This window comes from Scatophagus argus, chromosome 14, assembly GCF_020382885.2.
Source record: "Scatophagus argus isolate fScaArg1 chromosome 14, fScaArg1.pri, whole genome shotgun sequence".
Classification (NCBI taxonomy): domain Eukaryota; kingdom Metazoa; phylum Chordata; class Actinopteri; family Scatophagidae; genus Scatophagus; species Scatophagus argus.
This window is the reverse complement of record NC_058506.1, coordinates 18,385,938-18,408,841: the sequence shown is the minus strand read 5'-3', so window position 1 is coordinate 18,408,841 and position 22,904 is coordinate 18,385,938. Positions and strand designations below refer to the sequence as shown.

At 42.6% G+C, this 22,904-nt stretch overlaps 1 protein-coding gene across 1 annotated transcript; it reads left to right on the top strand.

Moving 5' to 3' along the window:
• Positions 1 to 4,567: 4,567 nt before the first annotated feature.
• galnt10 (UDP-N-acetyl-alpha-D-galactosamine:polypeptide N-acetylgalactosaminyltransferase 10 (GalNAc-T10)) lies at positions 4,568 to 22,847 on the top strand. The gene is made up of 4 exons (XM_046411513.1): positions 4,568 to 4,824; positions 18,245 to 18,347; positions 20,858 to 20,996; positions 22,619 to 22,847. Exons 1-4 carry the CDS (start codon positions 4,666 to 4,668, stop codon positions 22,845 to 22,847), a joined length of 630 nt encoding a protein of 209 aa, XP_046267469.1. The 5' UTR covers positions 4,568 to 4,665.
• The last annotated feature ends 57 nt before the right edge of the window (positions 22,848 to 22,904 follow it).

Below are 22,904 nucleotides of genomic sequence, written 5' to 3'. Positions count from 1 at the left end.
ATAAACAGGATATAAATCTATTTTTGCTCTTTTAAAAAGGAGCTTCTAATCTACACAATCTCATTACAAATCAGCTTTCAATCTCAGACAGGCCAAACAGAGAGAAAGAACAATAAGGTGTACATATATAGTCTCTCTAGTAATTAGCCTGGCTGCAGAACATCTGTATCTCCCCAGCATTACATCGTACACTCACGTCAATCTGTAATCCTTTGATGCCACAATCACATTGTAATCTAATGAGGTGTGTGAACTGCAAAAAATGCTCAAGACAAATGCAGCAGATTTCAACACATTTCTAAATTTAGTGACAATTGCATTTTATTTCCATTCAGATAGATTTCCTTCCATGCTGATTTGCCAATTAGAGCTGTCTATCTAATGTGGGGAGGGCTTGATTGAGGGTTAGTCTGCTCTGATTGGTTGTGGGTCAATCCAGTCGCGTCCAGGCTCATGAAACTCCAATCAAATTGTCATATCAGCATAAAAGTAAGCAGTGCTGATCAAACATGAATAAAGATTCTGTTGCTGCATTGCCTGTTGCTTCCAGTGTTTCCAGGAACAAATTTTAGTGTACTAGTTAGGTATAACTTGAATAAGGTTGTAACCATTTTCATCCTGCTTGAAAACAGACCAAGCACCACCACAACTTGCATGTGTCCCTCACATATTGCTAATGCTCCTTGAAAATTGAAAATGAACTGACAGGGGCCATGTTGGCCTAAATTCGCAGAAATGAAACTAATATAGCTAATATTTCAGTTTGAAATATGTGTACCTCCTGTTGTTTTTCAAAGCTCAAGAGTCGGGTTATGACAGCTTTAATGTATTAAGCTTTCCTTTTCAGTCGACACAAATAAAATTCTGTAAAAGCAATTTCCACTTGTGTGGCTGCATAATCTGTCTGTCATTTTTAGCAAAGAAGATGCTGACCTTCTGCTCTTGACACCAAACTGACCCATGACTCATTATTGTTTCAAGTGTCAGCTCATTTGTCGCTTCCCTACAACCTCTGACCCTAGAAGAACAAATCCAACTCTTCTAAACCAGCCAAGCATCTCCCTAATCTCATCTAACCCTCTGACAGGCATACATATACAGAGAAAGAACGAGTGTGGGTTAACTGAAGATTAACCATACTGTTCAGGAGTGGACTTTAACCCAGGATGCATTGGAGTCACTAATCCTGCTCTTTCTATTCCTGCTCTGGACGCTCACGGAGAGGGAGAACAGCTCATTCCTCTCTCGTTCTCTCCATTTGTCCCAGCCTGGGTTGTGACAATTCAATCTGTTCAGCGTCGTCCCGCATGAATTATGGATGAACCCTGCAACCTCTGAATGTGGTGGGGATTTAAGCTTTATAACTGCTCCTGCTCATGTCACAGGCTCAGTGTGGATTTGAAAGAGGTTGGAAAAGAAATCAAGGTAATTCACAGAGCATCAAAATGGAAGAAATGCCAGTATTAATATCCTCTGATGGCAGACCACTGATTCACTCCTCTGCACTGAAGGCCATTAGCAGAGCTCATTCAGAACAGCCCCGGTCATGACTTCTCCGAAAAGCAATTACTGAAGCATCATTTTGTCCCAGTGAACTACTCCTATAGGTCAAATAAACAGAAGGCTTCCAGCAGGACTCTTCACATATTCATGTACATATAAAGAAACAAAGAGAACAAGTTTTGTAAAGATACATGTTATAAACTAATGCTGACAAATGGGTGGCAACAGTTCAAATTTATTGAAAAATTGCAAAGATAGAGAATGGAAGAGCTGGTCCAGGACAATGGTGGAGAGATGACTGAGAAGTTGACTGGAAGGAATCCCATATGAAGGGAGAATGAACTTGAGGCACAGGAAAACAAAGAGTGGAGTAAAGAGCCGGGGTGTATATATACTGCTGGGCCCTGATTAGTGGACAGGAAGCAGGTGTGCAGGCTGACTGGCAGCAGGAGGCAGGTGGTCGATGGCTGGAGGGAGCACAACACCCAGACAGAAAGACAGACAGATAGAATGAGTGAATGGCATTTATGATGGTGTGAGTACAAGAGAGTTTTGCCTTGAGTAAATGTAACGTTCTTTATTAATGAAATCTCAAAATGTTGCACTTTTGGTAAATTCTACATTAATTAATAAGAAATCTGACAAAGGTTTTGTAAAATAGTGCAACAGAAACAAAGATAGTAGATAGTAACACATAATGTTATGAAATCAATTACACCTGAGATCTCCAAAAAGATTTCACAAACACTGGGGTTGCTTCTGACTCAAACAAGTCTTAACTGCCTACAATTTATTCTCTACATGGTCAGTGTAAGTGCAAAGGACAAACCTGCAAACCTGGCCCTCAAGAAGCAGTGAATTTAAAATTCTCTTTCCTCCAAATGCAGTTATTATTGTTAGATCAGTCAATAGTTTGACTATTTTTTGAGTCTAAAACATAACTGGCCTCGGTTGTATTTTGCAGGGGCTTTCCCTCTGTAGGATATAAATATTTGCTTCCTACATGGTTTTCAGCTGGCATAATGCTTGGTGAAAACATTGGTGGTGCTGTTGAATAAAAAGTGAGGATGACAGTGACAATGCACTTCATAAGGCAGTAATTATATTTGCTGTCTCTGTGTTCAAGTGTAGCATTGAGAAAAAAATGCATAAAAGAGGGAGAAGCGAGGCAAAAGAGGAGGGCTGACAGAAAATGATCAAGATGGTCCACATGGAGGCGTGAAAAAGATATCTGAGAATGTGTGTTTAAGTCCCAAAAGGAAGACGTGAATGCAAAGAGACTCCGAGATGAGAGCAGTGACACGTACTGGAAAGCAGCAGCAGCAAAATGACAAAGAAGACCTTTAAATGTAACACCACTATGGTGTTACATGTGTTACAAGTGTTGTTGCACTGTCTTCTTGGGTCAAAAGTCTCCAGCTTGTTTGACCTCTGCTGGGCATGGTCAGACAGGTGCACTGCTGCACCTGTAACCACACCAGACAGTGATGTCACGGGGTCCTGGGGTACACATATGCATCACTGTAGACTTAAACCACGCAAAATTAACAACAACAAGGCGTTCAACTGCAGTTAATTTGCAGGTTTTACTGATGATCACAGACATAAAACTGTTTCAGACGTTTTTTTGTGACTTGTGGTTTAGGTTCATTTCAAAACTTTGTGTTACCTTAGTTAACCATCATGGAGAGTATCATTATGTGGTATGCAGTAAAGTTGAACTGTCTCTCATCATCTGTGTTAGTCTCAATGTCTAATGACTTAGCAATGATAATTAATAAATTTATAGATCCTTTGTTGTCAGATTATGTTGATCACGAGTATTTTAGAGCCTAATTTTGAGATCATGTTAATATTTATACAGAAAGACAAAAGTCACTTTTTGGACTTTCTTCACTTGAAGTAAGCAATAAATTTTGAGAAGTCTCTGAATCCAGTTTGATAAAGAGAATCAGACAACATCAGGAAGTAAGGGTATGTGTTCTTCAAAACAAAAGCACCAATAAATTTATTTGCAGTAGAGGAGGAACCAGGCGTGGGTGTGCTGCATACACACAAGACATAAATCGAAGTACACTGACAATGTAGTGATTAAGTTCAAAAACACACCAGTAAATGGGTGAAATCTAAAAACGTATATAGTGACATACAAACAAACAGAGAAGAATGTCTTTAAAAAGTGGCAAAAAATGATAAATTGCCACAGAATGGAGGCTATCCAGAGCCTCATCTAACAGCATGGGTCCCTCCAAATTGTAAAGTAGACATCTTCTTTGTGACTTCCCACAGCCTAATTACACATGCTGCACAGGCTGTGTGCAAATCGTATCATTTGGTGGATTGTTTTGACACCAGCTGAGCTCCCATTTCACAGCATTTAGGAACAATTGCCTTAACTACAGCTGGGTTTAAAAAGACAGTGTGAAGGCAGCAGATTCTCACGCTGCCTGCTGTGTGCTCTTCAACTCTGTAGCTGAAGATGTGTGACATCTTACAGAAACCTACATGAATAGAGACATCTTTTGATCTGTTTAACTTTATTCATATATTGCTGGGAGGATGGCGGTGGTGATGTGTGTATGTCACACATCATTTTTATTCTGCTGTCTCCCTGTCTGCCTCTTGCAATAAAAGGTAGCTGATATGACACAGTTTACCAGCCTCTGTTTTTTCTTTTTTAAGTCAGTTTCTGAATGCTTGTCTTATTGTTTGTTTTCATATTGTGTTAGGCCTATTAACTTCCATGTGACTTTTGCATGTAAAGGAGAAAACCCTAACTTTTGAGGACATATAAGCCCATGCAATTTTAGGAGCATGTTGTGACATGCAAGGTGCAAATGTGTCTTCAGTTCTAAAAATAGAATAAACATATTTAGGTGTGGTCTGTGGTCTTTGTATGATCCACATCAGTTAAAGGCGCTCTCTTTTACAATTACCATAAAAATACTTTTTTTTTTAAAGAAAAAACAAAGCATTTTATGAATCGTGGACTTTTGTTTTGAAAGTCCTGACCGGATGTCGCATCTGTTATAGACTTTATCAACCAGCTTGAAAGCAGTCCGTCTCCGCAGTCAGAGCGAAACTTATCCCCGCTCGGAGAAGCAGGGAGTCTGGACTCGCTGGTTACCACCGCCGCTGCTTCACTCGCTTTCTCCCGGAGAGATGAGGCGGAAGGAGAAGAGGCTGCTGCAGTTCGCCGGGCTGCTCATAGCGGCTCTTCTTTTCCTCCCCAACGTCGGCCTGTGGTCTTTGTACCGGGACCGAGTGTTCGACAACTCACCCGACACCGTGGACGGACCGGGCGGCATCTCCCTCCTACAGGTAATAAAAACTCGGTTTTAACAGTCCCGGTCTATCGGTTCTCAACCTGACTCCCTGCGCCGTAGTTGTCCTCCAGTTTTATTTTGAATTCAGGAATCACTTGCTCGGTTCCGAAAACTCGAAACAAAGAAGACATTCACGCAGGCGACTTCACAAGTGGCGGATACGATAGACGTCGGTTCAGAGCGCTGGAGGGGGTCTACAAGGCGGAATCAGGTTCAGCACCACGGAGAGCGCAGAGCGAGGCTTCAGACGCGGAGACGACCAGTCAGTCCACTCAGTTTGTTTGCTTTCTGGAGCTTGTACTGTTTTTCTGGGAAGCATTGAAACAGTGCTTGTGAGATTTCCAGCAGCCCCTGAAAGCAGCTGCGGTTACAGAGTTGCATCTGTCTCCTGTAAAGTAATCTGATGCTGTTAGTTTTGTTTGCTCATTGCTTTAAGACTTCTCATGTTTAAAGTGGTCATGTCAGACTCTAAGGCTGCCTGCGGTTCTTAATGAGAAGAATAAGGAGAAGCAGCCACCTCACTAAGTGATGTCTTCAAACTGCACATTCAAGTAAAACAGTACATTCCCCTGTAGCTGCAATCAGCAAACATTTTGTTAGTAACGCCAACGTATTATAATATCTGTGCTGAATGGTTGCTCTCTCGCACACGCTCATCTAGATGAAATGACGTTGAAATAATTGAAGTAGATAAACGCTCTGATTAAACCATTGGCTGTGGCATTTATTCTTCATCATCATTATCATCAAGTTGTGGCCAGGTGTCTGTTTATATGTGAGAAGAAACGCCACCAAATTGTACTCCCAAAGTGTGAAACAGTCACTTCTCCACCCTCAGAATGAGAGAGAGCTGAGCACAGATTCATCAGCCTACAATTAAAGGCAGGTCATTTAGCGTCATGCAACAGTCAGTATGTGATCTTACACAAAAGGTTCACCACCACTGGTTTTCTCTTATTGATGCTGGCTTCGATTTCTCCGCTGCCTTTCCTCCGAGATGAGGGAAGATGAGAGAAATTGATTGGAATCCATTCTGAGATCTGCTGAATGACTGGCTGACTTAATTTACTGGATACTGAAGTGCTGGTCTTGTTATGGTTCTGTGGTTCAGCTGATGTAACGAGTGTGTTGGTTGTGTGTTTTGTTTTTTTGTTTTTTTTTGTAACGAAACGTCTCACTGTTGTAGTAAAATTCATCGTGGATTTGTTTTAGCCTTTCAGCTGATTCGTATTAATTTTCGCAGCGTGAGAGTCCTCCGTCGTTTCTCCCTCAGGATGCCTTCATGGCACGTTGCCGTGTGTTATAAAAGTCAAAATGTATTGCTGTTTGTAACTTTGTGAGGTGGAACAAATTTCATTTCATCCCGAGACGATATTTACATGGATTGCCTTCAGTATCCCTCAGCATTTCAGCAACATTAAGAAACATTATTATAAAAATTCATTCTCGTGTCTGAGCTGGATCGTTTCATAATGAATATTCCAGGTGTCCTGGCATGTCAGGATGAGGCGTGCTGGGCTTTAATGTACGTTCAATGCCAGCACACCGTCATCAGTATCAAAGAAATACGACTTCACCTAGTAAGTTATCATGCAGTTTGTGCCTAACTCAGCCACAGATAGCAGAGGGAAACCTGCCCATGACGACTTCAGATGTGATGGGGGACCAGAGCACAAAATAATTTATGTGTAGCTCCAGAGGGCAAGCGTATTTAATGTTTTTTAATGTGTAAAATATACGCTCATCACTTTACCCACTCGCCTTCTCATCCTGCCGTTCTCTATATTCACTTTATGTGTCAGTGAAGGCATAAGACCGCCTGAATTCTATTGAAAAATGAAAAATACGTTTTGTATGCTTATGCTTTAGATGATAAATATCTCATCTCACGATCAGTTCATATGAATATTTCGCTCAGATTTACAACTTAGGATTGGCTCCACACAGATTTGTTTAAGCACTGCCCACGCACAGCTGAAGCCATACCCATTCTGAGAGCAAGAGCTACTGCTGAGTGACAGCACGGCATCTATTTACTTAGCTTTTAATGACCTTTGGCTGACGTGAAGCATCTGTTTTTGCCTTGTCAGGAACGTAGCCATTTTTTGGCACTGGGTTCTGAAGTTTGTCATCCTGCAGTTAGAAGAAACATTTGAGCTGTAAGACCTGGATGTTGTTCTGAAGTAGAGAACTGTTTTAACAGTCTGTCACCAGGCAGCGCTGACATTTGTCTTTCTTTAGCTTCTAATACACCCTCTTTTACACAGCTGGAAACGGGCTTATTTTTCTTTGTGACGTTTTAATAGCAAAAGACAAACGTAACAAAGGACAAATGAGGGAAAAGGAAGAAACAATATGTGTGTTTGTGCTCGGTGTTTGAGTGCTCCCTGTGGGCTGTTATGGCTTCACTGAAGTAGATAAAATCAATACCCTCATCCCATTCTGCCTTTTCCCACATAAGTCTTGTTAGACACGTTTGTGGTGGATATTTTGTTCTCCTTGTTGGTTTCTGTCTACTTCACTTGTAGGAGATGCAGAGTTTAAACCATCAGAATAAAATCAGAGCAAATTGAATACAAACAGAATGAGCTGCAGTCTCATTCATACACAATCTCCCTCACTGATGTGTTAGATACAATAAAATATAAATGAACAGCATTGGTACGCTTGTTTTTAAAAGATTTATTTTAGCTGGGTAGGCGGGAAGGAGGCTTCTCTTCAGCAGTGTCCTCGTTTACATTTATTTGGTTGCACTTTTCTGCCCTGGAGCGCTTCTATCATTATTTAATCAGAGTTTCTGTCATCCAGTAATTTCCTTTTTTTTGGTTGGTAAAGTCTGACGCATTTAAACTTGGATATTTTTTTGTGGATTATTCCCTTTAGGCAAATGTCGCAGCAGCAGCATTTAAGGTTGGGAAGAGCGTGACTGCCTGACAGGAAACTGTTCTGTGGGGACTGAAACTGCAGTCGTGTCTCTCTGTGAACAGGTTGCATTGGAACCTCTGGTGGTGGATCAGTGGTGGACAATACATTGCTGGACGAAGGAGAACAAATATTTTTTTCTGCATTCATGAGTTTCCAAAACACTACATAATTGAAAAAATATACCTTTACAGTCCTCAAGTAGATGTACTTCCCTACTGTCCACCCCAGTTCGGGGCTTCCACTCTTCTTCTCTTCTGCATTCATGGGATTTGTGGGTCGGCCTGGAGGACTGAAGAGCGAAAATGGGTGGAAGAATAATTAGCTGAGTGAACGAATCTGCCTTATGAAACCGTCCACTGACTGAGCCATGGCCAGAAGTATGAAACTGTGTCTTCTGTTTGAGAGTTGGAGGTAGATTATAAATATTAGATTTTCCCATTTTTTGAATTTTTGCTATGAAAAGTGAAGGAACAAAAGGCTGCTCTTGCTCTCTTGTTATTTAAAGAAAAATGGCCTTGGGGTAACTCGCCCTACATTGCGCACAGCGGTGTGGATAAATGCCTTTCAGTAGCACACTGACAGCTCTTAGTGTTAAACCAATTTATTTGCTCCTCTTAACCATACTGAGCATTGATCGCTGTAGCAGAAGGAGGGAGCAACGTGCCTTTGGCTGCAGGGCTCAAAACAACACAGCACCACTCTGGTCCAGCAGAGCAGATCGAGTCTGCTTTGGATGGGGAGGTGTACAGTATGTAGGGATGCTGGGGAGGAGGACGTGAGCCACATCGGTCCTGTTGAAGCCCCGAGCTCAGCAGAGACGAGACGCTGGTCTGGAGGCTGAATTATGCTGACGGAGAGACACTCAAACACAGGAAGAGAGAAGACTGCAGGGCTCTAAAAACACAGCACTGACAGAGAGATTCACTCTGTCGTGGCCTTCATCACTACAACAGAGCTCTGCCTCTTGACTCGTAAGTAAATCTGTCCAGTGGCAAAAGCATGCTGGTGTGTACCTAAGCTGCTAATTTACTTTCAAAGCGCAGAAATGCTGCATAATGTGAGGTCTGTCAAGCTCCAGTTTAGTCATAAAATACTTGAACTTGTAATTCATTATATGTCACATCCATAATGTTTTTTTGACTGTTGATATCGTGCTTCAGAGAGCATTATGTGTGTTTATGTAGTGTAGTGTAGAAAGTGTCACCATGGACTTTAAGGGAATGATATGTGTTTTGCTGGTACACATCAAATGAGTCAAAACTCAAAATGATTCTATTAAAGTCTGTTTAATGCAACACTGACTTATTGTCCTGTTCTGCATGTGGCGTGAAAAACATGAACTCCTTTTGGACTGCTTCATCTTCATGTTTCTGCAGAAGTTTTTATTAAGACTGTCATTTCTTAGCAGCATCTCAACAAGCCTGGCACTGCACTGTCCGCATGAGGAGGTGAAACCACAAATATCTCCCACGTGGAGTTAAAAGGGCTCATCTAAAAGCTAGGAGTATTACTGAAGCCTCCTCAGAGCTGGGAAGGGATGTGACAGGAAGCGGCACTTTGAGCTGGCAGCACGATGGCTCAGCACTTAATGGCCACCATGCTGCATGTCTGTGCCGTTATTGACTTTGGAGCTTATTTGAGCAGCTCGGATGGGATTGGACAGGAGCCAGTAGGGGCTGTGATCCCAGCAGCACAAACACAGCTGTAAATTGCAACCGAACCCTGTGTAGCTCCATCACAACATGCTTTTAGCCTGTGATGTGCTCTTTTTTTATGTTTCCTTTGTTGGGAAAGCAAAATCCCGTGTGAGTGTGCTGACATTTTTTCTCTCCTGGAGATTTGTCTTAAAGGGTTTGTGCTCAGCTTGGTGGCTGCAATTCATGACGGGATTTTACCCATCCATCCATTTTCTATACTGCTTATCCGTGAGGGTCGCGGGGGAACTGGAGCCTATCCCAGCTGACTATGGGCAAGTGGCGGGGTACACCCTGGACTGGTCGCCAGTCAATCTCAGGGCTGACACACACAAAGACAGACAACTACACATGCACACACTCACACCTGGGGGCAATGTAGAGTAGCCAATTAACCTAACATGCATGTCTTTGGTATTGTGGGAGGAAGCTGGAGTACCTGGAGAAAACCCAGACAGGCACAGGGAGAACATGCAAACCCCACACGGAAGGGCCCAGACCAGGATTTGAGCTTGGAACCTTCTAGCTATGAGGTCACAGTGCTAACCAGTGCACCACCGTGCCACCCAGGATATTAACCCTTCTTCATATTGAATGGGAGGCATATTTGCCGTGACTGCAGTCTTTTGCAGACCCACTCATCAGATTAAGTGTATTTCTGCAAACAAAGGATATTTATAGAATATATTGTGGTGACAACGCCCTGCTGAAGAGCTGGTCAGGTTTTGGCCCAATACATGGTTGAAGGCTGTATCTTTCAGTTTTGGTGTATCCAAGTACCCAATTTCCCCAGGGGATCAATCAAGTATTCTGATTCTGATTCAAAATGAACACCACAAAGACGACTACTACAGAAGTTCCAGTTTGTTGGTTGAAGAGGTCTTAAACTGTGATCTCTCTTGCTTGGCAGTCATCTCACCCAGGTGTCACAGCTCCGCCATCCCCTCCACCTCCCGATGAGAAAATCAGATCATGTACTCGCAATCTGAACGCCACATGACACGCATTGTATAAATGATGATGTGAAGACTAACGTTTGTGGTTTGCAGAAATGTGCAGGGCCAACATTGTGCTGAAATCCCTCTGTGAGAGCCTTGTAAACAAATAACAAGCTGCTGCAGCATTGAGTTTGATGTTTGAGTTTTATGGCTATTACAAGGTCAAGGAAGGACGCTTTGAAGCAGACAGATCAGCCTTGTGGTCCGTACTTCACAGGCTTTTAAACACCAAACAAACCGTCTGCTAGCAATAGAGTCTGTGTATAAGTGTATAAGTACTGAGTAGCAGTAATTTCAGCTTAAATTCAGATATCTGCATGTTTCCTAGCTGTAGCCGCCAACACATTTTATTAATAACCTTTAAGCTGTTTGGGCTCTGTGCAGTCTGTTTGAAGGTGATAGGAGGACTGCTTTTAGCTGGAGGTGTGTTTGTGTACAGTTCGCCCTGCTTACTGTGTGTTCGTCCTCTTTATTTGTGCTCATCTACCACAGATTGTGTACATGTCCTGCTAGTATGTAGCTCCTGGTGTGTGCTTCCTTGATAGTTTTGTTGTTGTTGTTGTTTGTTTGTTTATTATGTGTACCCATGGATTTGCAAGATAAGAAGAAAAGCTAAGTGCTTCGCAAAGAGATACAGAGTACACTGTACCATCAAAAATAAACTATATAGACAAAATTACTGGAATGGGCCTGTTCTTCAGTGGTTGGGCTCGGCCCCTGACCAGGACAATGCTATGCGTCCAGGCATGACTGAGCCCCAGTGCACAAAGCAAAGCTCCATAAAGACATGGTTGGATGAGTTTGGTGTGGAAGAACTTGACTGACCCACGCAGAGTCCTGACCTCAACCCCATCCAACACCTTTGGAATGAACTGGAACGGAGATTGTGAGTAATGCTATTCAGTCCACTAGTTTTATGTACAGCAGTTTGCTTTTTCCTTGCATCTTGTATGCTTTACAACACAAAGCAGTATAGATTTCATTGTTTACACATTGTGTATTTGAATGCACCGTGACGTTTGTGCATTACACTCAGACATAGGCAGACGTCAGAGGACAGAAGCAGAGAGACTGTAAATGACAAACATTTAGCCACCAGTGTGACTGATAGCCCACTAAGACTTATTCACCAAACACAGAGTCTGCCTGAAGGTAGTGTTGGATCCATGGTGTTAATGTTTCAGGAAATGAAGTAAAACAATTGACTGAACCAACCAGAATTTTCTGTCTTTGTCCTTCACTTTCTGTTTCATGGGGCTGTTTCACAGGCAATTCACTTTATATATCACCACTACAAATGGTGATATAGTGTAGTGTCTGTAAGTGAAGTCATGGTGTTGAAACGGCTTATTGTGTGTATTTAACCCCCTGTGGCTACCATCCAACTCTATATAAACATTGACGTGTTCTAATAGTCAGTTTCTCTCCATTTGTCCCGGTTTGTATTTGTTGCAGAAAAAAAATAAACCACCTTCTCCTGTCTCATGATTGACGGGCTCGTAAAACAGTGCTTCATGTGACATTTTCTGGAAAGTTAAACCTTTTCCTAGAAGTGCTGCACTTTGCACTGCCAGGTGCCTTTCTTCACTCCCTGTGCAGCTACACAAAAACAGTGACAAAGACAACAACAAAACCCTCGTAAGCACAATCCATCCCAGAACCTACTTGTGCGTTCCATACTTTGATTTAAAAGTTAAACTCAAAAGGAAGCAAGTGCGTTTGTGTCGACGCCTGCCGAGTGAGGGTCTTGTGTGCTGCGCACATGGTAGATCCCTTTGAGCCAAACTGTGATTTGTGATTCTGAGCTACATAAGTAAAACTGACATGACTTGATGTCTCAGTTCATCTCTGGCCATTTCATGGAAACAGCAGGTGGACAAACCATTTTGTAAGACCAGTGTCACATGACATCACAATCCATCTGACAGCAGGAGGCAGAGGATTCCATGAGTCCTGGCCTCTTTCTGGTCCTCTGCCTGCTCTCTCCCTCTCAGTATGACTCTGTATAATGACTCCTTTTGGGAGATAATGGACTCTGCAGTGGCCTCACTGAGCTCCCCTTTAAGGGGTGGCGGGTGGAGGGGAGGGGGGAGGTTGGACTGCTTCTCTGCAGGACCCTCCTCTTTGAGGTTCTCTGCCTCAAACTCACGTGTTGTTCAGAAAGGACGAAGAACAAGTGCCTGGAGGGATTTGCATATATATCACAACAGGACTTTTTAGCCCAGAATACTGTTTCAATGTGCTGCCCTGAAGGCGTACTTGAAACAGACACACCTTATCTGTTTTTGATGGTATCACTCCTGACTCGAGTGGGATGGTAATGCTGCTCTGCCTGCTGAAAGTGTCCGTGGGGAATTGTTTACTAACATGTTTACCATTGCAACTTTGAAAACAGGAAATTTGTCATTGTGTGTTAGCTTTTGAATGAAATAAAACTCACAAAAACCATCCTGGATCTGTTTTTCCACAGTCACCTCTGATTTGGTCCAAATATATCCTCAGTTTACAGAATAAGATGTGAAAATATTCCTGTTCCTGTTTTCACTTGCTGCTGATGTTCGACTCTCTCTGTCCTCTCTGTCTTCCTGCCTGCTGTCTCTTCTTGTCCCCGGAGTTGTAGGCTTTGTCTGTGCCGCTGTACATCACCTTCATACTGTATCCCCTATTTGTTCAGTCCCAGTCTGCATCCAGCTATGCTCACTGAGAGGCTGCTGAACCTGGTTGAGATGGGTTCTGGACAGCTTTAGGGCCTCTGGCTGTACAGCTCCCTGAGCTAAAGGTAGCTATAGCTACAGCCTAAGATAACTGCGGCACATCAAACAGCAGTTGGCAGTTACTCTGTTCACATGCTGCCCTCCATATTTTTCGAGCAACTTTCAAATCCTGGCCATATTTTATGACTTTCTCTTTTAACATGTTTTCTTCACAGCAACAAAACATTTTTAGCCAAGGATGTGACTTGTGAATGGACAGTCCTGAAACTTATTCATCGATCAACTAGCCTGTCCTCTCACTGAACTGAGGCAGGAGTAGGTCAGTTGGTGCACACTCAAGTTTCTCATTCTTAGAGGAGGTAACGGGGGATTGGTGAGCCTCTAGCACAGATTGACTTGTCTGTGAAGGGGCTGAAGGTGGAGGAGGAGTAGAGGGATGAGGTGGAATAGAAAAGACAGGTAATTGTGTCTCTGGGGTTTGAGTTGGATCTGTGGATCTGTCTGTAATCTGACAAAACAGGAAGGAAAAAAAAATAACAGAAAAGCTTCCTTTTTTTCTCTCCACAGGAGAAGAGGAAACAGAAAAGGGAGGTATTGACCCAAGGTGGTCTGGTTCGTCCTCCTCAGAGAATGAATTGGCAGCTCTGTTCTTATCAGATTTACCGCATTGCTGTTAATACCGGCTTCTCCTCTACAGCAAACAAAGGCAGTCCACGTCGTCTGCCACCCCATGTTGAGCTGTCATCTTTCAGCATAACAGGCCTGAAAGCAACTGAAAGCACGCAAAGGCACCCTCAGCCAGCTTTGGATGTACAGCCGGAAGACGACCTGAGGAGCCTGATGAGGTTATGAACAGTGCGCAAGTCAGGGATGTATTGAGGAGTCAAAGCGTTAAGGGCTTTATGGACTACTAACAATATTTTGAAGGTGATTCTGTATTGTACCAGAAGCCAGTGAAGTGATTTCAGTATGTTCAGATGTTTGTGTACGTGTGAACAGTTAAGCTGCTGCAGTGTGAATGAGCTGGAGCTGTCCTTTCCCCCCATGGCCGTAATCATAGACTCAACCTCAAAATTTGTTTAGATGTCATTTGTAAGTCGTTGTCCTGGCACTTTGGTTATACCTTTGTCCCTTCAGCTTAACTCTGTGAAATACATAGTAATATGATAAGTAACAAACAGTATCCCTGTGGTATTTGATCAGAACTCATCTTTGGTTGTGGGGTCTTAATTTTTGTCAGCAAAGTTTTCCATTGTGCTTTGATAGAAAATTTAGAAGGTACAGGTGAGATCACGCGGGTCACTGGCATTTTGTTCTGGCTTTTCTGTCATTTATTTCTCAGGAGAAAAGTTTCTTTTGTTGGCCCATAATACATCGGCTGAAAAATAAAGCCGCTGCCACAGAGCACGATGAGGTAACTCTTTTTAGAGCAGGCGATGCCTCAGAGGTTAGCGTGGCATTTCCATTCATTGTGACTTTCATTGGTTTTTGAAGTATTGGAGACCTTTTCGAGTCTGCTCAGGCGCGACATGTAAGACATTTTCAGAAACCAGAAGGAGATGGTTAGCAGACATGCCAAGAATAAGAAGTGTGAAGAAGAGTTGGAAAACATGCAGCAGGGAAGATCTTTCACATCCCCGAAGTGCAACTTCCTGTTCATGTAGCCCCACTCACCTCACGGTTGCTTCCCCTGTCGATCTTTTCTTTCCTGAATGTCAAAGATGTTTATATCGACTGGCTCATTTCTTGACAACATAGGCTAAAATGAGCAGTATGCTTCTTGTATTTTATGATAGCTGGTCAGTACTGATATTACGTGCATGTACAGCGTTTTTCAACATAACTCCATTTGAAAGCTTGCTGTCTGTCCATGGCAGTCAAAGGCAGTCTCTTTATTTGCAAAATGGCAATATGCCATTTTCCTTTTATCACTCACACACACACAGACACACACACAAATCCATAAAAACACTTCAAAGTGGAGCTCATAATGTTTATCCCCACTCAGGGACAGATACTTTGTTAGCAGCAAACATTAGATGAATTGATGAATAGTCCCTAACACATGAAAGTTAATTAGCGATCACTCATGCAGGTGAAATTGGCCACTTCGCCCGCACTCTCTGCTGCAAGCTGAATGTTTTTGTCGATAAAATGAGTGAGTTTGCATCAAGGCCTGTCACTTATTTGACTCCGTGCTTTGTAATTAATGATTGATCAGTTGATGGAGATAAAACATGGGCTGCGTGGCTCCGGGTGTAGCTCCCGTCATGCCCTATTAACTAGTTTATGCTGCACCTTGAATATTGATGGCATAGAAAAGTGCCCAGAGCAGGAATTTGTTTGTGGCAACGTGAAGCCCCGTCTCTGTGATGATAGCTGATAGGAAGGAGGCAGCAGAGCACAGCAGGGAGGCAGAGGAAAGAACACAAACTGCAGTCCGGAGGTGGATGTGTTTACTGTTTTTCCTTTTTCTACAATGTGAATGCCACTTCAGACAGCTTTTATGAAGTTGGTGATGTGGCCGATAGTACACAGTGCAGGTCTGCTGCAGTGTAGATTCACTGTTTATTTGAAGTGCCACCCCACCTGCCCAGCCAGATAATTTGGATCTGTTTCAGGTGTCGGCATGTTTGACGAAGGGTCAGGAAACTCTGGAGTGTTTGTTTGGCGAGGCATGTGAGTCAGAGGAGAAATGATGATTTGGTTTGCTTGTATCTTTTCAACAACAGGTTGACTGATTGCTGTCTGACTGATTTCTGTATCTTTGGGATGAAATTCCAGAGGGTTAGCGAGGTATCTTGAATCTCAAGCCATAAAAGTGTCTCTCTCTTGGTTACATCACTCATATGTTCCTCATAGCTCTCCATTATAACAACCTGTTCCTTTTGACTGAAATTGGTGGCACATAATTGGTCCATTGTCTAAATGATGCACCACTCTTACTCCCCTGGTGTAAGAGTTGATTTGGTCAGTTACTCAGTCAGTCGGGGTTGAATGGAGGTCAGATGGTGCCCAGCTTTGGTGAAGAGATGTTTTTATCAGTGAAGGGAATTTATCTTAATGTAACTGAGGTGTAAAGCTGCAGTAACAGATAGTTATGTACCTTTTCATCAAGGTTTCTGGCTGCTGCTGAAAGACAAATAAAGAGCAGGATTGATGAAGTTCAGCTGACCAAATCTAGGAATCTCTGTTCACTTGCCTGGATTACATTCGGCCACACTGTGGGAGTCAATATTCATCTTTGCATCTTTGGAAAAATCTGCTCACACTTTGAATTCTGATGGACTGACACCAAAACTTAATTTTGCAGAAACATTTCATGCTGTGATAACATCACACAACTGTAATTCTTGTATTACAGTTTTTTCTGTCTGGATTTCTTCATTTTCTTGTTATTCATCAGCTTTGGTTTGGTTTCTACTGTAACCTCAGGAGAGAAACTCCCTTTAGTTGTGCACTGGTGTGATGCAGAATGACAGTAATTTTAAACTGAATTCAGTTGAAGTGGAATGAATTGAATGAAAATGAATGTGCCTCTGTGGTGGGGAGGAAATGGATGTTCCACCGGAATGCTGGGTTAATGTGGTGTCCAGTCTCATTTTGTGCTTATTAGTGTTGAGTGATTACGACAGCTTTTCTGGGAGTTAAATTCCCCTGGCTGTTTGTTCCCTGCAAGGTCCTTCACATCTGCTGGCACAGTCGCTTCCTTTTAGTTGGAAACGTACAGATGGACTCTCGCCTCATGTCAGGTCCCGGTGTGACACACACTCAGAGGAAATATGAAGCAAAAAGAGGAGCGAAGAGACTGCCATTATACTCGGTAAAAGCAAAACTAAAGAGATTAAACAGAAACATAAGCGATGCATTCTACAGACCTGCTCCCGTTCTACAGACGCTAACTGGTGCCGATTTTACCTCTCTGCAGCCTTCAGTTCAGTTTACGGGAGGCTCCTCACACAAATCCATCATAATTGACTGCATCGCTCACACCACCAATCAGAATAATTAGTCGCTGCTACTTTTTAAAAGAGGCGGCACAGAACAATCAGGATGCTGCTTTTCCACAGTTAATTAAAGTGAATTGATCATGTTATTGAAGCTTTGTGTTTCAAATGGCTGCTTGTCAAATCCATCCAGTCTGCATTTTTGGGAATATGACTTTTGTTCAGGCTTACAGATAGAGGAATGAACAGTTTTTATTGAGTTTAAACCTGGGTCCTATATGTACATATTTTGGCGTGTGAATGATTCATACTGTACATACCAAATGTTTTGGAATCGATCCAGTGGATCACTGCAGTTATCATCCATGTTACCATATCAATACTGCATACAGCTTTACTGTTTGCATACAGAAAAATGCATAATTCAGATGTTTTCTTCTTGTTTTATTTGGGCCCTATCGCCCCCTTAAATGAACACACGCTCCCATTCCTCGCCGTGGTGGTTTCTTTGACTGTGCTGTGGTATCACTAACAGCCTGCTTAATAGTATTCCACGCAATCAGACGTGTCATTTGTATTAACAACATTTCACTAATTGCATTCTCCCATGGAGCTAATTAATTTACCATTGTGCTATGATGCTATAATATCTTGAGTCGCTGAAAGTCATTTCTAAAGCGGAGAGAATTTCATAAATGGCTGCTCTTGCATTTTAATGCTGGAATGGAGAATAGCTTATGGTGATGAGGGCATGTGGATGTGTGTAACAACAGTGAAGTTTAATGATATTTTTGAGGTGAAATACAAATTAAAAACTTTTTTTGTTTTTCTTTGTGTAAACCTGCAGCTGTCATACAAAAAAGATTTTTCTGCTGTTGTTTGAAAGTTTATATCACCCAGGTTTCTCATCTCTGTTATTTTACTATTTAATATCAGAGACAATACTGTCAGAGCTGTCTGTTTTTCAAGGAAACGTCTCTAGATAACTCATATCAGAAAAGCATAACATTCTTAATGGCCATAACTGGTGCTAATGTTCTCTTAAGTTGCAGGTAATGAGCTTGGTTGGTGTATTTCCACAAACTGACAGTCTACACACAGTGGAATTGTTCTGCATTTATCTGTGGGCTCTTGCAGGGTTTGAACCAGATGAGGAGGGTCGTCCAGGTGGGTCTCGATGGTGTGCGACGGACAGACTGGCACGACTATGAGGCGATGAGGAGAGACGCTGTTCGCTCAGGTAGGTCCAAACTCTTTGCTGATGCTGCTGTTTCATTTAGGCTTCTGCTCTGCCTTACACACACACACACATACGCTGCAACACTCTAGTTCAACTGTTTTTTCGTCTCCTAATTCCTTCAGTGGATTTCTCTCTCTCAGAAGCAGTGTGAATCAATTCTGCGACTACAGTGCTGAGTTCATAATTAAACACAGTTAATCTTCTACAATAAGAATTGATTCAGTCCAAGGCCTTGAATGGGAAACGAACCTTTGCCTTTCTATTACAGATGTAAGCGATTTGACTGGGCTCTTTATGGAATTAGGTGGTATTTAGAATGGATTTGTAGAAAAATAGCAAAGGGATTTTAGACTCCAAAAGATCATACAGTAGATTTTCTGGACAAATCAATTGCTTTAAATGCCATGGAGGGACGCACATTGAAAAGTCTCATTTATTTTGTCTATGAAATGATGAGTCACAGTTAAAGCAGCTCCACAGTGTGGAAAGGCCTGGGCTGTCTTTGATAAAAAGCTAAAAGTACAAGAATTTCCCTTTGGGGATAAATAAAGGAATTCTGATTCTGACATTAAAATGAAGATTGAGACTCCCAAGGTGTGTTTGGGCAACAAACATTCAATAACAGATCTTAAAATTCTGCTACAGCACCTCTAACAGCAGGTGAAGGCTAAAGAAGACTGAAAAACAGTTTCAGCAGCTTTAATAAATTTTCTTTTGGTTCTGGGCTCAGTAACAACGGGGACAGGTTTTGTTCCTGACTACAATAAGGATGTGCTTTGGTTTGCTGCGGTTCTGATTCGCAGCAACATCTTAAAAGGTGTACCTGAATACATCATAAAGTGCATGTGTGTGCATCAAACTCAGACTCAGACACATAACAAAAGACAGAAGCAGTGTGACTACCGACCACTGTAGCTGATAGCCTTCAGAGACGTACTCACCAAACAGAAAATGTAATTATGTTAATTCTGGACCTGTGGCGCTAATGCTGATTTAGGAAATAGAGGGAAATAATTGATTCACAGCATAACAAAGCGACAAATTTTGGGTGAAGAGTATCCAAGTTGCAAGTCTTTGCAAAGTCAAGTCAAAGTCATCAAATTTGTGACTTGAGTCCACACCTGTGACCCTCACACACTCCTGTGTTTCTGTGCTATGAGACACTGACAATAGTATTAAAAGGAAAATACTGAAGTGGTAATTCAGACAAGAAGAAATTCCATTTGGCACCAGTTCCCACTTGGCAACTCTACAGCTGTATTTCATTTTATTCTAATGGGAAATGACGTTAACAATGAAATTAATCACAAAACACCTACATACACTTTATGCTCAACACCTGCTGAGAAGTATGAAGTGTAAATTTGCGACACAGCTTGTGTCTCAGCAGTCTGAAGAGATGCTGAGTCTGGATGTTTTAGCTGCATATACAGACTAGTGTATGTTTTAGTGCTGAAAACACCCAGAATTTAAATTTGCATGAAATGCATGCGCATAGTCCTAAATTATGAGATGAAATTATACAGCTATTCAGAAAATGTGTTTTTTCAGCGAGAGAATACAGATATCGGTTAAATTGTGAAAAAATCTGTAACTTGGTCACAAAAAGAAAAACCTTTTAAATGTGTTTGTGAGGGTTCAGATTGGAGGACTAGAAAACAATTTAAATGATCTATGCAACACGTGTATTATACTGAGAAAAGAACAACATTAAGTAGAAGAGTTTATCTCTGCAATGAGCCATTAAAGTGAGGTGTTATTTTCCCCAGTTATTACCTTCAGGAGTGTAGACGGATCATTTCTGCCTAATGGAACAAGGCAGCTCACTTTAATTTGATGCTCTCCTCCGACTATAGATCAGCCTCCATGCATGCATCTTTGTGTGTTTTTGTTTGGAGTGCATTGATGAGTGGCTAATGAAATGTGCAGCACAGTGTAATTTGATGCACTCCTTTGATGAGCTCAGTTTTTGTAGTGCTTGTGTGTGGAAAAGAGTTGTTAGAGAGTGATTAATGTGTTAACTGCCACTGGGATATACTGTATGTCCCACAAATTCATTAAACTTTATGCATGACTAAAGATCAGACAGGAAGTCCGACAAAGGGATGACACAGTTACAATAGATATCTTAATTAGTCATAATGACGTGGGAACAAACTGGTGGGTATGGAGAACGCAGACAGGAAACCAACTAACAGTGAAAGAGGGAACACACATGGACTAAATACGCAGGGGGATAAACAGGGACAGGTGAAAAACAGAGAAACAGATAACAGTGCAACAAAATAAAGCATGACACATGATGAGAGTGAAACCTTCAAATAGAGCACGAAACAACGAAACCAAAAACCCCAAAACTGTTGAGCAGACACAGCAAGATTGGCATTCATTTGAAATTGTGTTTGACTCCAGATGCATGTGTCTCGGTGTCTGGGACGCACACACTGCATCACGGGTACTGATGAAGAGTTTGTTTTTATCACAGACCTGCATGTGTGTGTTTGATGCAGGCAATGGTGAACAGGGAAAGCCGTTCCCTCTGACAGAAAGTGACCGGATCGACCAGGCTTACCGGGAGAACGGCTTTAACATTTATGTCAGCGACCGGATTTCCCTCAACCGCTCCCTCCCCGACATCCGCCATCCAAAGTGAGTCCTGTGTGTTTGTACCTTCAGGTAAACGTATGAAAGCACTTGTTAAATGAGCTCAGAAACTCAAGCAACTTCAAAATCTTTTTAAAGTTTGAGAACATCTCTGTAAGAAAACAGAACCTGTCCAGGCTCCTCTGGACCGTGTGCACCCTTCCAATCTCACAATGGCTTTGTGGAAGGCCTTTAATCACTGCTTCTCTGTTGCCTGACGAGAGCTCTTCTCTGACACTTGACCTTCCCTTCTCTTTCATGTGGAAAGCAGCTTTGAACGCTACCTGTCTGCTGGTTTCCCAGGAGAACTGAGTCTTTTTATCAGTGTTTATATAAGCAGGCCCTCCTTGACCTTACACAAGTCTTACTGTGGCTTGTCTGCACTCAAAGGTACAGACACAAATTTACCCATAGATTTAAGACCGTAGCCATGGAATTAACATTGAAAAACAAGTAGTTTAGCGTTTTGCAGCCCTGATTTGGGCTTATTACACAGAAACTAATACAAAATGGCCAGACACATGCTCTAATCACAGCAGTGCTTGATTGTAATTGAATTATTAGCATGTAAATAGGCTGAATGAACCAATGGTGTTGAGGATTGGTGTAGCCCCCATTACTGCCAGACACTTGTCACTCTCCTGTGACCAATCAGATGGACACACCTGGTCTCCCTGCTGACCCCGCTCACTTCCCTTCCACACACACACACATACTCACGTCTGGCCAGTGATTGGCATGTTGTCTGTGCCTGAGAGGCAACCACTCCCAGGCCTGCGACTGACACATTCGATTTCTGCACGCTGACAACATTTAATTGAAGCACACACACACACACACCTCCATCCCCCGTGGAATTGGACAGAGTTTGTTAAGAGTCACCAGCCGCCTGCCTTGCTGATCACTCAGCCTGCCCGTCTCACACTGTTCATATTTGAATGAATAACACAGACGCTGATTGACTGACACAGTTCACCGCACACTTTCTCTCCACCAGCGAGGGAACGTAGCTCTCTTCCCATGATTAGCTCCTCGGCAAGGCTCCCGCCGCTTGCTGCGATCATCATGTACAAGGTGATCGCTGTAACACGACGTCGGAGCACGTGTTGGCAGCCGGTAACAGCTGTGTGTGCTGAAAATAATCAAATTTAAGCTGTCCCTGGCACAGGAGGAACATGTCAGTGCCACTCGGCTGCACTCAGGTTCCATTCAGCGGCTGGGGGAGGGGTTATTAAAAGTTGCTGCATCCTTTTGTCCAGATAAAATCTGTAGAATTTGAGTTTCAGCATTAGCTCTTCGGGCACTGTCACTGGTTTTAATGGACTTGTCTATGGATTCGTCTGCAAATAGACTAATTTGTTTGAATATTACAGCTCCCCTATGTCACTGTGATACTGTGGGTTTTTTACCTAATGGATCATTTTAAATGTCTTCTGTGCTGATTTGTTTTTTTTTTATGCAGGATCCCTGCTCTGAAAAGGACTTTGAGCTACCTTACGATTTACTGTTAGCTCTAGTTTCAGCTTGGCTCAGTGAGGTGGATGCAGCAAAAGAAGGACAGAGTGGTGAAATTGTCACCCCACCCCTGTTAAATGCTCTATCTCTGTGTTTATCTGTCCTGTGTGTAGCTGTAAACAGAAGCTGTACGCAGAGAAGCTGCCCAACACCAGCATCATCATCCCTTTCCATAACGAGGGCTGGTCGTCGCTGCTGAGGACCGTTCACAGCGTCCTCAACCGCTCGCCTCCACAGCTCATAGCAGAGGTCATCCTGGTCGACGACTTTAGCGATAAAGGTACCGAGGACGCGGACACACACACTGATCGGAACACACACATGCACAGTAACACACATTAACTGTCCTGTGTAAGAGAAAGAGTGTTTGGGTCATGTGGTCATGGTTATTAGCTCTAC